At 37.5% G+C, this 14388-nt stretch overlaps 1 protein-coding gene across 3 annotated transcripts in view; it reads right to left on the bottom strand.

The window, feature by feature from the left end:
• The window catches only part of VCAN (versican), a 103701-nt gene that overhangs the window by 61143 nt on the left and 28170 nt on the right, over positions 1–14388 (bottom strand). For all 3 annotated transcript variants that reach the window (XM_079800233.1, XM_079800234.1, XM_079800235.1), the window contains exon 6: positions 4374–4667. In XM_079800233.1, the coding sequence (XP_079656359.1) occupies positions 4374–4667 (294 nt within the window). The remainder of the gene's footprint in view (positions 1–4373; positions 4668–14388) is intronic.

Genomic DNA, 14388 nt, shown 5'->3' on the forward strand with positions numbered 1-14388 from the left:
ATTTTAGAGCCCTGTTAAAAGGTCTGCTCATAATTAACTTAATTAATTATACTACTTGGAATGGAAAACCTCAAACTTCCTTTTTGGGGTTGGGTAGATTTTTCATCAATGTAACAGCCGATTCCCATCATAACTCAGCATAGCTCCTCTTCTGGGCCATTTGCTTCAAACACTTGCCCCACCCCGAAAAAAATCTTTTTTAAAAAAAAACAAATATCTTTGAAGAGGGTCGTAAGTGTCACCGTATTGATGGTGATTATTATGAAGGTGAGAACACAACTCTAGGCTACTCTTTCAGTGTCGTTCCAGAAGCATTCGTATGGAGACGTTTACGGTTTGGAAAACTACCAGCGTCCCCTCAGCTTCATTGCCAGGGAGCCAACAGAAATCAGAATGCTTCTTTTCCCACAAACGCTCCCTTCCAACCGTGCAGCTGTCCACCACACAGACGTTTCACATCACTGTCCTAATGGCATTTTATGTTCTATGGACTCTCTTCTCCATGCTTCTGCTGGGAGACATCTGGCAGATATTTCTAATAAAATATAAGAACCCTATTACCAGTGTGATAGTCAATTTAACTCATACCCTTTAGCCTCCATTACAAGGAAAAGACTAACTTCAAATTAGTTCTTCTAGATTAAATGTTTTATACATAAATAACTGTAAACATTGGAATCACAAATAAAGTGGATTCTCGGTAAGCTGATTCTACGTAATAGTTGGGGGGAAAGTAAAGGTGGAAACAATGAGATTAAAATGCAAAACTTTTTTAAAAGCTTTATAAGTAAGTGAATGCTAACATATTCAAATTCAACAAACAGAAAACATTTAAAAAATATCAATAAGGGAAGAATACGTTTTGGTGCCTATACTCAGATTATGATCTAGGTCACACAAAAAATAAACTGACCAAAGGTTAGAAGGGCAGGCCAAATTCAAAAGTAAATAAATATGGCCCTGGCTGGAGTGTCGGCCAGTGGACCAAAGGGTTACAGGTTTGATACCTGGTCAAGAGCACATACCTGGGTTGCAGGCTCAATCCCAGGTCCCCAGTCCGTGCACATGTGGGAGGCGACCAATCTATGTCTCTCTCACATCGCTGTTTTTCTCTCTCTCTCCCACTCCTCCCTCCCCCTTCGTTCTCTCTAAAAAGGTCAATGAAAAAAATATCCTTGGGTGAGGATTTATAAAAATAAAAGTAAACAAATATGGAAGAAATAGCATATGAAGTGGTGGGTACTTATTTAGCCTTCTTTAGGCCACTATTTTAAGTTCCATACTTAATCAAACAGAGGGATATATATATATATAAAAAAAAAGGAGGGCTCAAAGCAAGATCAGATAGATGATTAAAGGCTCAGACATTGAAATTTCAAAACAAGGAAATTATTTCAGTTAAGGAAGACATTGAGGGACAACTGAACAACTGTTCAGTAAGAGAAACAGCTGTTATTTAGATTTTGGTCTCCAACTTAAAAAGGAAAAATGGGCTCCAATTCTAATCCAATGGATTTATATAATTAGAAAAACTATCTGGGTGACGGTAATAAGATATTATATTGGGTTTTCTAGGAAACATGTTCTACTACCTGTCTAGAGAGCATTAATAACATCAAATGAGAGATTATCATGAGTCTTGAATGCTTTTGATTCACTTAAGTTTGGGGATGTTTTGGGTGAGCTTTCAAAGCCCTGTATAACCGTCTAACTTTCACAGAACTCACTTAACTCTGAGGTCAGAGAAAAATCAAAAGTGCACAGTTTAGTTTAATTATTACAGGGGAAAACAAAGGAAAACTTTATTTTTCCAACATAAATTTACTTGTATTTAAAATTTATTTGACAAGAATAGATTCTAACTATATTTATCACCAGCCATTATTAATGTTCTATTCAATGATTTTTAAAGGAAAAGGAAATTATAGCAAAGTAAGATTGGGTACTGTTCATTCACCAGGAAATAGTTATAAAAACACTTCCTACATTTGGTAAAAGCAAACAAAAAAAAATATGGTGATATTTCTACATTCCTCTACTTTACCAACCAACTGTACATCTCTGAAATCACTTTTGGAACTGTCACTAGAGCCACAACGCCTACAAAATTTACCCTACAGAATTTAGTCACTACTCAATTATGTGGGAAAAGTGAATGACAGTCAAGTCATTTGAGAATATTTTTCAAATTAATGTGTGTGTGTGTGTGTGTGTGTGCGTGTGTGTGTACACATCTATATACAGGGTGGGTGAAAAGTAGGTTTACAGCTGTTCATATGGAAAATAATACAATAATTAATAAATAATAATACAAGAATAAACTTTAAGTGCTCACAACTGTAAAGCTACTTTTGCTATACCGTGCATATTAAAAGAATTTTTGAAAAATAAATTAGCTATTTGGGGAAGCTGTTGGCATTTCACGTGCTTTAAGAAAGGTTTTTATGTCATGACAACATTTCAAGCTTTTTATGCACTGAATAAATTTTGAATATGATAGGGTCTTAAAGGTAGGGAAGAAATAAAGAAGAATCTAGCCTTTAGCTTAGGTGGGACAAAACCCAAAATTTGAACCATTATATTTGCAAGTTATATATTTCCAAATTATATATATTCAATTGAATTAGAGAGAAAACAATAGACCTAAACCTTCCAATTTTTAAAAGATTTTCATGTAGAGTTTTAGTAGGTGGTGTTTCTATTTGAATCCAAGTAGCTTGTTGTTTCATACATTCGTGTGAATTCCTCATTTAAACAAATAATTTAAAACACATCAGGATGGATTCTTCATGGGTACAGACAGGCTTTGGTTTAAATTTTACCTTCTGGGCGAAAAAAAATGTTTAAAAGTTTTCTAGTGCCACAAGAAATATATATAATCAAGGAATATAGTGAAGTTGAAGAATTCTACTCTTTCCCTAATTTAACCTCTCTAACCCCTTCGTCCCAACACACACCAATCCAATTTTGTTCCTTAATCATATCAGTCACAATGTAAAACTGATCATTGAGCCTGAACTACTTGAAAATCACTGGTATGAGAATGTGACTTAAAAGAATGTTTATCTTTCTACATAGGTTTTGTCATCGTTCTTTGTTTTCCCAAAAATTAGCAAGAAAGACTTTTCTGTCATTGCAGGATTTAGAAACCAAAGCTAGTATTTTCAATGGCTTTTCATTGCCCATTTGTATTGTGCTAATAATACACAACATGTAGCTTTAACACTCAGAAAGTTGAGTTCTTGGGAGGAGATCCAAGCAGAGGCCTCATAGTGGGAGGCAACAATGTGTGAAATCACACCTTTCAATTGTACTAATATCTATTCTGCTGACTACTCAGATCCCAGCTATATCTTTTTGGTTGATGAAGAATGCCTGTGTATTTCACTTTAGAAACCAATTACATTAGCTATTTTCTACTCATTTCAGTTACATATTGCTATAACAAGATGTATTAGAAGCTTGGTAAAAACTTTTCACTATATTTCAATATAACATGGCTCTAACTTAAGCATAACTCAAGGTCACCCAAAATTTTGGGAGATCTTTGTTTAGCTGTCACAATATACCAGTAGACCTGACAGTAAATATTACCAGACTCTGGATTACTTCCTGGTTTAATTAAACATTCTACAAGTATGATATTATATCATGAAACTACTATTGATAAAATCATTTAAGGTCACTTGAAATTTTTAAATAAATATATCATGAATGTTGAAAACTGTTATTTAACACCAATTTATGTAGCAAACCTAATGAAGATAGCAAAAACCATATATTGTATGTCAATATGATTCTAGAGAATTATTATAAGACACATTTCCCTTACTTGAAACAAAATGGGATAAAAGAAGATTTTAATTTATAGCATGGTTCATTTTTAGATATTAATTGAATGCTATGATTATCTATGTCAGTTCCAAGTACTCACCTGCAATTACTGAAATTTCAGTTCTCCACCATTTCAAAGAAAGACATACCAAACAAAGACAAAATAAACAGACTCAAGGTCTCAACTCAGCCACAGTTGGCCTCAGCATTACAGCACCAACTATCTAATTGCATTTAAGGACTGAAATTAATACAAAATAATTACTCATATATATGTTCTGTGGTGCAATGGGGCACCATTGAGACCTTAACTTGACATTTCTTCATCCCCTTTAAAAAACCATTTGTCTAACTTCCCGCTGTTGTAACCCTATCACTGCTGTTCCATTTGCATGCTTTTGAAAGTTACTGTACTGTTTCCATTTCGTGCACACACTGCAAGATATGGGATCCATCCCAATCGCTAGGTGAACATCAATGCATGCCTTCGAAGTATGTTTTTAAAATCTGTAACTTTTAAAAAGGTATCAAACACTTACGTTTAAAGCAGTAGGCATCAAATCTGCTATCAGGGGAAGGGAAGCCTGTCTGGTTCTCAAAACGATACAGGGTTCTCACCCCAAGTAAACCACCTCCACACTGGGCCTTGGCCACAGTCACAGGGTGGCGAACGCTGGCATCCATCAGCCACCCGTAATCGCACTGGTCAAAGCCATTCCTCCAAGCCGCGTGGAGCTCCCCCACTGTCGCCAGCCGGGCATCCTGGTTTTCACACTCTTCCTCGGCCTCTTTATAGGAGAATTTATTGGGAGCAGTGATGTGGAACACATCACCTGAAATGAGAAGAGGAGAAAAAGCCCTAAGTTTTATTATTCATTCCTTTACAGTGTAGGGCAGTGGTCGGCAAACTCATTAGTCAACAGAGCCAAATATCAACAGTACAACGATTGAAATTTCTTTTGAGAGCCAAGTTTTTTAAACTTAAACTTCTTCTAACGCCACTTCTTCAAAATAGACTCACCCAGGCCGTGGTATTTTGTGGAAGAGCCACACTCAAGGGGCCAAAGAGCCGCATGTGGCTCGTGAGCCGTGGTTTGCCGACCACTGGTTTAAGGTGACGGCAGGAGGGGGAGGGGGAGGGAAGCATGTAATACTTTCTATGGCACGGTACCAGCTTCTGACACTTTAAAGCAGCAGACATAACGGTTACTTAATTTTGTTACTATTCACGCACGATAAGAAACAGCACATACCGGAACAGTTTCATATGTAAACTTCCGTATCCAATGACTGCTTCTATGGCCTATGGGCATGTAGAAGCAGTTATCTGATAACAATGTAATGATCATTAAGATGAACAAACCTTTCCAAGTGAACCTTTGGATTGTTGTCTAGGAAACGAGTTTCCTCTTTAAGGAAAGAGCCGGTGATGTACTTACTAACGCTGCACGCTGGGAGGGGAAAGCTGTATTGAACGGTCACTGAGGCTGTCTCACTTCGTTTATCCTAAAATCAAATAGTAACTCTCTGACCCACCTTCTCACGTACCACTACCATCCAAGTGGATTAACTCCCATCAAATCAAATAACAAAATAAGAAAACCTCCAGGGTGTGAAGTCAGGAAGGGACAGGAGCAGAGTGGAGTGCCCTTGCCTGCCCTCCTGTCCCAGGCTCAGGGCTGCTGGGATTGGCGTGCGGGTCATGGCCTGCACATGGTCAGGACCAAGAGTGCATGGGGGCCATCAGCTCCCACTCAGCCAGCCGAAGGCACCAAAGGCCGCCCAGGAGGAAGGGGGGCTCTGTCTGCCCAGAGGACTCCTCTCTCCAGTTCTCACAAAGACCCCACATGTTCCAGCTAGCAGGGGCTCTAACGAGGTTTGAGAGACTCTTATATTTGCTTATTGACTGGCAACGAAAGACTGAACATCTACTTTGCTCATCACCAGGCCCAATTAATGGGAAATATATTCATTATCCTTTAACGTGCGTTAATAAAATACTCTGGAAATGCCAGTTTGTTATACTGGAATTTTCCTTGGGTACACTAACAAAACAATTGGCTGAAATTAAGTCAATGCAAATTAAACGATGCTTTCCAGACTTGAACACAAGTGGCCTTTTAAAAGACAGAGGCAGAATTAGAGAATACCTAAGCAAATACAGCAGGCAGGAGGGACAACATAAAATGATATGGAGAAGGAGCTAAAATATTGATAGCCCATCATTGTCCCAGCTGTGGGTCCTGTTTCCATCTCACTGAGGCCGCGTGCTGAGTCCATGAGATATTACACAACTGGGACTTCAGAGCTCTCACAATTTGGATCTTCACCTGACAGAACTTAGATGTAACAAGCAGTTGTTTAAAATGAATAGAGCCGTCGCTCTCTCACTGACAGCTTTGTAAAACAAGAAAAATCAGTCATAGGAAAAATAGCCAAATCACACATATCAGCTTTTCTCACTATAAATCTAAAATTGCTACTGATGAAATTCGGTCAAATCCAAATAAGAGCTATTTGAAGAAGAGAAAGAAAAATGACTTTTAGCTGACTGAAAAAAGTAAGGTGGGAGGTGAATAGGTTTGTCCTTAATGATCTAGTCTAGCAAAAGATAGTCATCTCAAATCCAAAAATACACTAGCCCAGCCTGCTGTCTCAGTGTTTGAGCATCGACCTATGAACCAGAAGGTCACAGTTCAATTCCTGGTCAGGGCATATGCCAGGGTTGTAGGCTGGGGACGGGGGGGGGGGGGGGGGGGGGGAGAAAGGGGAGACGGGGGAGCATGCAGGAGGCAGCCAACCAATGATTCTCTCTCATCATTGATGTTTCTACCTCTCTCGCCCTCTCCCTTCCTCTCTGAAATCAATAAAAATATATTTTATCAATCAATAAATAAAAATACACTATAAGAATATAAGTTCCCCCTGCCTTCCTTCAATGTCACTCTCCCTAGTAGGTTTTAAAAGCATAAGGGTCACAATGCCAGTTACAGAGTATGCATTCCGTCACATTTGTTAAATAAGTGCCATTTCAAGTTCTTGTTAAGGAACAAGGTGCTCTTTTTCTCCCCTCCTTCCCAAGCAGCACATTAACTAACGCTAATCCTGCGGCAGGGCTGTGGGGAGCTGCTGTCTGGACAGGTGATTGATCTCACCTATGGGTTTGGCTCAAAGCTACAGGGGGGAAAAGGCAGACGAGAGGCTGGTCTGAGCTGCCCTGGGCAGCCTCCTTCACTCCGCGTTACACTTGCAGTAAGCCTGAAAGGAATGCAAGTGTGAAAGAGGGCAGCGTGCCAACCCGCTTCCCTCCGAGGTGGAACGCCTGGCTTTGTTATTACAGCTGGCGTATCATTTGTGTTGCCTTAGTTTCCTGCAGTGCGAGGTGCTTCTACTCTGAGGTAAAACTACTGTTCCTCTTAGGTAACAGGAATGATCAGCCAACCAGAGCAGGGCCACGAAATATAATTAATTGAGTAAAACTGCTTCTCCCAACAGCTATGTTAGTCGATCTGTTAGGGGAAATCAACTTCTCCAAATGCGGCCAGACCAAAGGGCTAATGAAGAAGAATGACGGCATGATCTCACGGGTAACTGGTTTCCCTGTCTCAAACAGCATCCATGTTTGGGGTATGAAAGGAAAGAAAGGTTTCAGAAGGTGATGGCAGGTTAAAAAGAGAATTCTCTTGTTATTATTAAATCATAAAAATCTACTTAATGAAACTATATAGAAACTCTTGTTAAATCTGACTTTATGTCAAAATAGTAATTATATAGTTCATTTTTGGGGGATACAATTTCCATCTACCTATGCAATACCCATAAAATAAAAATTTTATTTATTTGATTAAATTCTGTTATTCCCTAAGGCCACCTGTTTTTCTTTTTATTTATATGTAGGAATTTTTCAAACATAAAAAATGAAATTTTAAAAATATATATTGAAAGATACATCACCATTGGGTTTCATGTATCTCAGACAAAAAAAAGAGGAAGATTTAACTGACATTGAATTTACTTTAAGGTGAGAATTAATAAATGCCATAATTGTTGTTTTATTTCAAAATAATAAGAAAAAGAAATACTTCCTTTAACTCAACTCCAAAAACTAAATATCTAAGACTCCTAAATCATAATTGCTTAACATGAACATTACCTCGCCCACTGCAAAAAACCAATGATATAATGAGGCATCCACATTATAGAATTATCTTGCTATAACTTGATACTCCTATGATTAACACTGAATCTATATCCAAAGTCCAAACTATTAAGTCCAGGACATTTTGTACTTTTCTAAAATATGCCATACTCTCCTGGCATCAGTTTCATTGTAAAACCCAAACCATACACACACACACACACACACACACACGTAAAGCAATGGGTAATGCACAGATAGCAGTAACTGAACTAATTTATATTACTAAGAGTTCTGGATTTCTAAGGCATCTATAACTTTCTGTCAAGTTTTTTGTGTGTGTTTTTATTCATTAGATGCCTGGATTTAATTAGATAACCCTTTGACGTTGCATGATTTTTATCTAACATAATACAAATGTAGATGACCTACTGTTTAAATCAGAATTAATCTATTAAAAACTTGTTGCTGAAGATGTGGATTGGGAATATTGTTAACTTACAGTTTAAATTCTAAGAATATAACTTCCAAAAATGTCTTTCACAGAAAACTGGTGAGCTTTGACATGTGACTAGGTATTCCAAAGAGAAGAGTTCCATATACAATTGCATTTAAAAAAAACAAATACAAGTCATTTGACAGGTTTCATTTCTGCAAAACTTCTCAGAGCATTTACTGTTACAGTATTTATTGGGAGACCCATATCATTTGACCAGATAATTCTTCTTTTTTCACAGAATACTACTCAATAGTCCATGATCTGTCTCATGGAGTAGTTTAAAAACATTGCTCTAGAGACATATGTGTTTCCATGAAGAGGAACCTCAACTGATCCATAACTATAACTTAGTATTAAGTTTCTGGTTGCCTATTTGTCAACCTGCTCAAGATAGGAGCAGAGTAAGTGGATCAGGTAACCACACAGAATCAAAGCAGGAGCCAAAAGACTAAAGAGAGTACAAAGCAAAGGGCATGTTAAGTCCATTGCCTCCCAGGGTGGCTTCAAAGACTGCAAGTGAGCAAAGCAGGCGATGGGGGCGGGGCACTGGGGCAGACTGGTGATGAAGCCTCTAAGACAGTTTTAAAGCCAAACACAGAAGAAGCTCATTTCCTAAAAAAAAGATCTTTTTGCAAAAATTAAAACAAGATACAGCCAATAAAAGCATTAGACTTTCTCCTCTATAATAAACCATTGGCACATCTTTCCATACCAAATCCCACAGAAAAAATGAGGTTGTGGACTAATACTGACTGCTTTTATACAGTAAAAATATTAAGATTTTCAAAAATTTTATTGATCTACTTTCAGTGTTTAAGTTTATAGTCAGGAATTATATACAGCTCAAATTATATGTTTTAAACTACAGCACAGTGGAATGAAATTAGACAGATAATAAGTCTAGGTCTGTAACAATAAAGTAACTCCAGTCTTGGTCCAAAAATGAATGAGCACACGAGGATGCACCAAGAAATAAAAATCTAAGGTCCAGAGGCAAAGCCAATTCAGAAACGAATGAATAAGAGAAAGAGAAAGCAAACATCTGAGAAGCAAGCAAAGCAACTCACCACCTTTGCTTAGTTTCTCTCCAACATGACTTAATTGGCCATGTTGTGTAAGTTCCTACCCTGAGGGTATCTTAAAGGCACCTTTTTGCCTCTGATGTAGGCAATAAACGTTCCCTCTGAGTTTTTATCCCAGTACCACCTGCAGAGCGAGAAGGGAGGACTTTCTGTGAGAGAAAATCCTACTTTATTAGCACAGGACAAGGCTGTGTTCTGTGTCTACACCTGAATACTTGTAACTAAACAATTTCATGTTATTTTGGATTTACTAGATAATTGCCTTTCTGGAAGGCAAGCAACACTTTCATAAGTTGAACCCACCATTAAGTTCCAGAAGTGCCCTCGTCAAAGCAGCTACACCTACAGGACACTTTTATGAAATCTGTAACTAGAGTACAGATTTGGAACATGTCCCTAAATGTTATCTACCTATGAGACAATATTTCATTTTTCTCTGGATTCAGAGAGCAAATAAAATGTCAGAAAGGAAATACACAAAATATCTTTTATAAGTAAGAATTCATCCAGGTGTAAACATATGCATTCACATTAATATACATAAAATATAATGTAGAACAGAAGCTTTCACACACAGACTAATTTGCATATTTCATATAAAACATATATGCAGTATTGTTAACCCATACTTTTCCAAATTTTCCAATAAAATACTGTGACTATGAATTACTCCCATTATTTCAACTTCCCAGGGATATCCTGGAAGAAACTGGAAGACATTGCTGGTGAGACATTAATATCTGTTGACTCCCACAAACTCAGTTCATCTTAATCATAGGAATTAACATCATCAGAATTATTAAGAAAAAAAGACACACTTTAATTTGACAACTAACTGCTCTAAGACCCCCTCGAAATCTGACCACGCATATTCTTTTTCAACACTTCTGATTGCTAAATGAAAAGCTGTTTCCTGGCTAACTCAAAAATTACACATACTGAAAGGGCAAGCAGTGATAAAAAACAAATCAAAACATAAAAAATGACACACACTGTTCAAAAGTATGAGTTTATACCCAGGAGTAACGCAGAAAGATTAACAAGCCAGGCTATAGCAAAGGTGGGATAGGCTCTCTCTCCTGCTTACAATTCCTTGCGGTCACTAAGGTGCAAAGGGGAGTTGGCATCAGCAGATCACAGATAATACTCAGTTCTTTCCTAGACTGAAGCTGATAGGCCGCTTCCTATGGCAGACCAAGCTGAGACCTCCCCACGGCTTTCCAGCTGGATGTATTTGCTGGGTAGTGTGGTAAATGTTTATGCTTCTTCTGTTTATCTGGGCTCATAAGCCTTCTTGCCTGAACTATCTGGTCTGAAAATTAGTTCTTATAAACTAATCATGAGTCCCTTTGTCCATCTGAGAACAGAAATCCCTGATTTTTTTTCTCCAATATAAGGAAGTTCAAGGTTTGTACATTCCCTTGCTATTTGGATCAAAAGGGTATATAAGTAATAAATGTGTGCAAAAGTGCATATGGGGTGAGCTGCAAGTAGTCACATGTAATGAGCTTCTAAATGCCATGCAGTAAAACCACTTACAGTATATGGCAAGCACCATGGTGATAAAAACAATTCAACATAATTATTATTTGCTTTGAAGTTCTGGACTTTTAAGTTTTTTTCAAAGGAGGTTTCCTTTCCTTTTCTTCCTCTTTCTCTCTCTCTGTCTCGTTTTTGCCTAAGTCAACATACACAGATCAAAGCAATGAACGCTAATGCTCATTATCCTCTGGATCATGAAACCCATCCGCTGAACATGTTTGGTGAACACCTAACACACGCTATATAACCTTTCAAGGGCCAATATTTGTAGATGATTCAAAAGCATGTCAATCCCCCTCAGATTTGATCTTCTCACTTTCACAGAGAACACCAACCTTCTGTTCACAGTCACAAGAAAACCTCCAGGTTCCCTCCATTTCTAGTGTTGGGCTGGTGATGTTTCTGATTAGAGGGGCGTGAGGCTGGGCAGCCAGGCCAGCACCTTTCCAACTTCTCCTTTGCCTTAGGCTAACGTAAAAGCATAATGTGGCTTAAAGAGTAGACTTTGGGCTCTGAAATTTGTAACATCTAATTAATTATTGGAAAATTGTCATTAGTCAACCTTGATAGCCAGTTAACATTGTCTACATCAGATAGCATTCATGGGGGAAAGGGATTCATGTATTTGTCAATGTGCTACTACACAAGAGCTCATGTGTGTCCATTTGAAGGGCTGAAAGGCACAGGAAAGCCCCACTAAAATTTAAACATCCCTGTATTTGTGTGGTTTTCGGGATGTTATCTCATTCTTTCCCACTGACAGAGCAGTAAGATTGTAATTAAAGTGAGAAAGAAGTTCTAAAAAATGTCTGGGTGTCTGAGTCTTCAAAATATATAAGAGATTGAACGTGTTATTTGGTCTGACAGGCACAGTATGCCTGCAGGACAACACAGGAAGATCAGCCTAGTTTTTTGTTCGTGTGTGTGTGTGTGTGTGTGTGTGTGTGTGTGTGTGTGTGTTATGTGTTTTTTTAAAGTTTCACAGTTGAGAGGTAAATAGCCAGTGTATTTCCAAAGAAGCTCTTTGAATTCAGAACTCCAGGAGACCTTGACATCAAAACCTTAAAGCAAAAGACTGTCATATGCTTCAAGGAGTTTATGTCAAGCATTTATACTTTTTTAAATGTAACATTATAAAATGGGAAAAAAACTATTATAGAAAATTCTAAGGATTCCATTAAAGAACTATTAGAACTGATAAATTCAGCAAGGTTACAAGGTACCAGATACAATATCAATATATAAAAATCAATTGTATTCCTACACTTGCAACAAACAGAAAAAGAAATAAAGAAAAACTCATTTACATTTGCATCAAAAAGCTAAAATTTTTAGGACTAAATTCAATAAAAATACTGCAAAACTTACACTCTGAAAGCTAAAAACATCATTGAAATAAATTAAAGAAGATCTAATAAAAATAGAAAAACATCTCATGTTCATGAACCTAAAGAATTAATATTGGTGAGATGGCAATACATCTCAAATGGACCTAGAAATTCAATGCAATCCCTATTAGAATCGCAGCTGGCTTCTTTGTAGAAATTGACAAGCTGATCCTAAAATTATAATGGGAACTAAAGGGACCAGGAATAGCTAAGACAATTTTTAAAAGAACACAATTGGTGGTCTCACATTTTTCAATTTCAAAATGTACTATAAAGCAATAGTAATCAAGACAATGTGGTACTAACATAGAGATCAATGGAATGGAATGGAATGGAGCGTTCAGAAATAAAACCATATATCTATGATCAATTGATTTTCAAGGGGGTGGCCATTAAATGGGAAATAAATAATCTTTTCAACAGATGGTGCTGGGATAAGTGGACATATACACACAAAAGAATGAATTTGGACTCTTACCTCACACCATGTATAAAATTAACTCAAAATAGATTAAAATAAAAGTAAAACTTAAAAGTCATGAAACTTTAGAATAAAATACAGAAGTAAGTCTTCATGACTGGGGATTTGACAATGTTTTCTTAGATATGACACCAAAAGCACAAACAAAGAAACATTTTATAAACTGGATTTCATCCAAATTAGAATTTTTTGTGTTTCAAAGGGCCTATTGAGAAAGCAAAAATACAACTCACAGAATGGGAGAAAATATTTGTAAATAATATACAATATCTGAAAAGGCACTTGAATTTGTAGTATATAAAGAACTCTTAAAACTCAATAACAAAAGGGCAAATAACCCAAGTAAAAATGGGCAAACGTTCCAAAAAGACATTTCTCTGAGAAAATATATAAATAGCCAAAGAGCACATAAAAACTTGCTAATGAATCATTGGCAAACTGGGAAATACAAAAAGAAACCACAATCAGATATTATTGCATATATTATTGCATACCATTAGGATCTATGATTTAAAAAAAAGTCAGATAAAAACAAGTGTTGGCAAGAACGTGAAACAAGCAGGACCCCAAAATACTGCTGGTGAACAATTAAAGTGGTGTAGCCACATTGGACAACAGTCTAGCAGTTCCTCAAAAAGTTAAAAAGAGAGTTACATTTAACCCAGCAATTCCAATTATTGTAGTCAAATCAGTAAGGCAATCATTACTCAAAAAAGAATTCGCATAGTTCCATCTGATAAGTCAGAGGTTTGGGGGAGCGGTGGAGCACTCTGCATTTCTCTGGTTTGTAAGACTGCCTGTTGCTCTGCTGGGGAATCTTTGGTGGCCCTGAGAGTTTACTGCAGTGGAACAGAAAAAAGGGGCACATCCAATCACGTAACCTCTCTGGTGCCTCAGTTTCCTTATTTTCAAAAAGAAGGGGGTTTTTAAAGAATGCCTGACAGCCAAAACCGGTTTGGCTCAGTGGATAGAGCGTCGGTCTGCGGACTGAAAGGTCCCAGGTTCGATTCTGGCCAAGGGCCTGTACATTGGTTGCGGGCACATCCCCTGTAGGAGGTGTGCAGGAGGCAGCTGGTCGATGTTTCTCTCTCATCGATGTTTCTAGCTCTCTATCCCTCTCCCTTCCTCTCTGTAAAAAATCAATAAAATATATATTTTAAAAAAAAAAAAGAATGCCTGGCAAGCAGCTATATAAAATAAGTAGTTTCCTTCCTTACTCTACCTATGGCTACCTCACAGCCAATCTATTGAAGTAGCTGTACTGAATGGAGATGTCATTTACCAGAGGTGCTTTAGGGTGCCATGCCTGCTTGCCTTCATCAGTGGCTCTTTGCTAGACCAAACACTTAACAGAAACAATGCCCGGTTCAGTTTCAAAGCCTAACAAGTTATGTTAGTCTCCAAAGCCTATTTAAGAAGCATAG

The sequence above is a fragment of the Cnephaeus nilssonii genome (genome assembly GCF_951640355.1).
Source record: "Cnephaeus nilssonii genome assembly, chromosome: 2".
NCBI lineage: Eukaryota > Metazoa > Chordata > Mammalia > Chiroptera > Vespertilionidae > Cnephaeus > Cnephaeus nilssonii.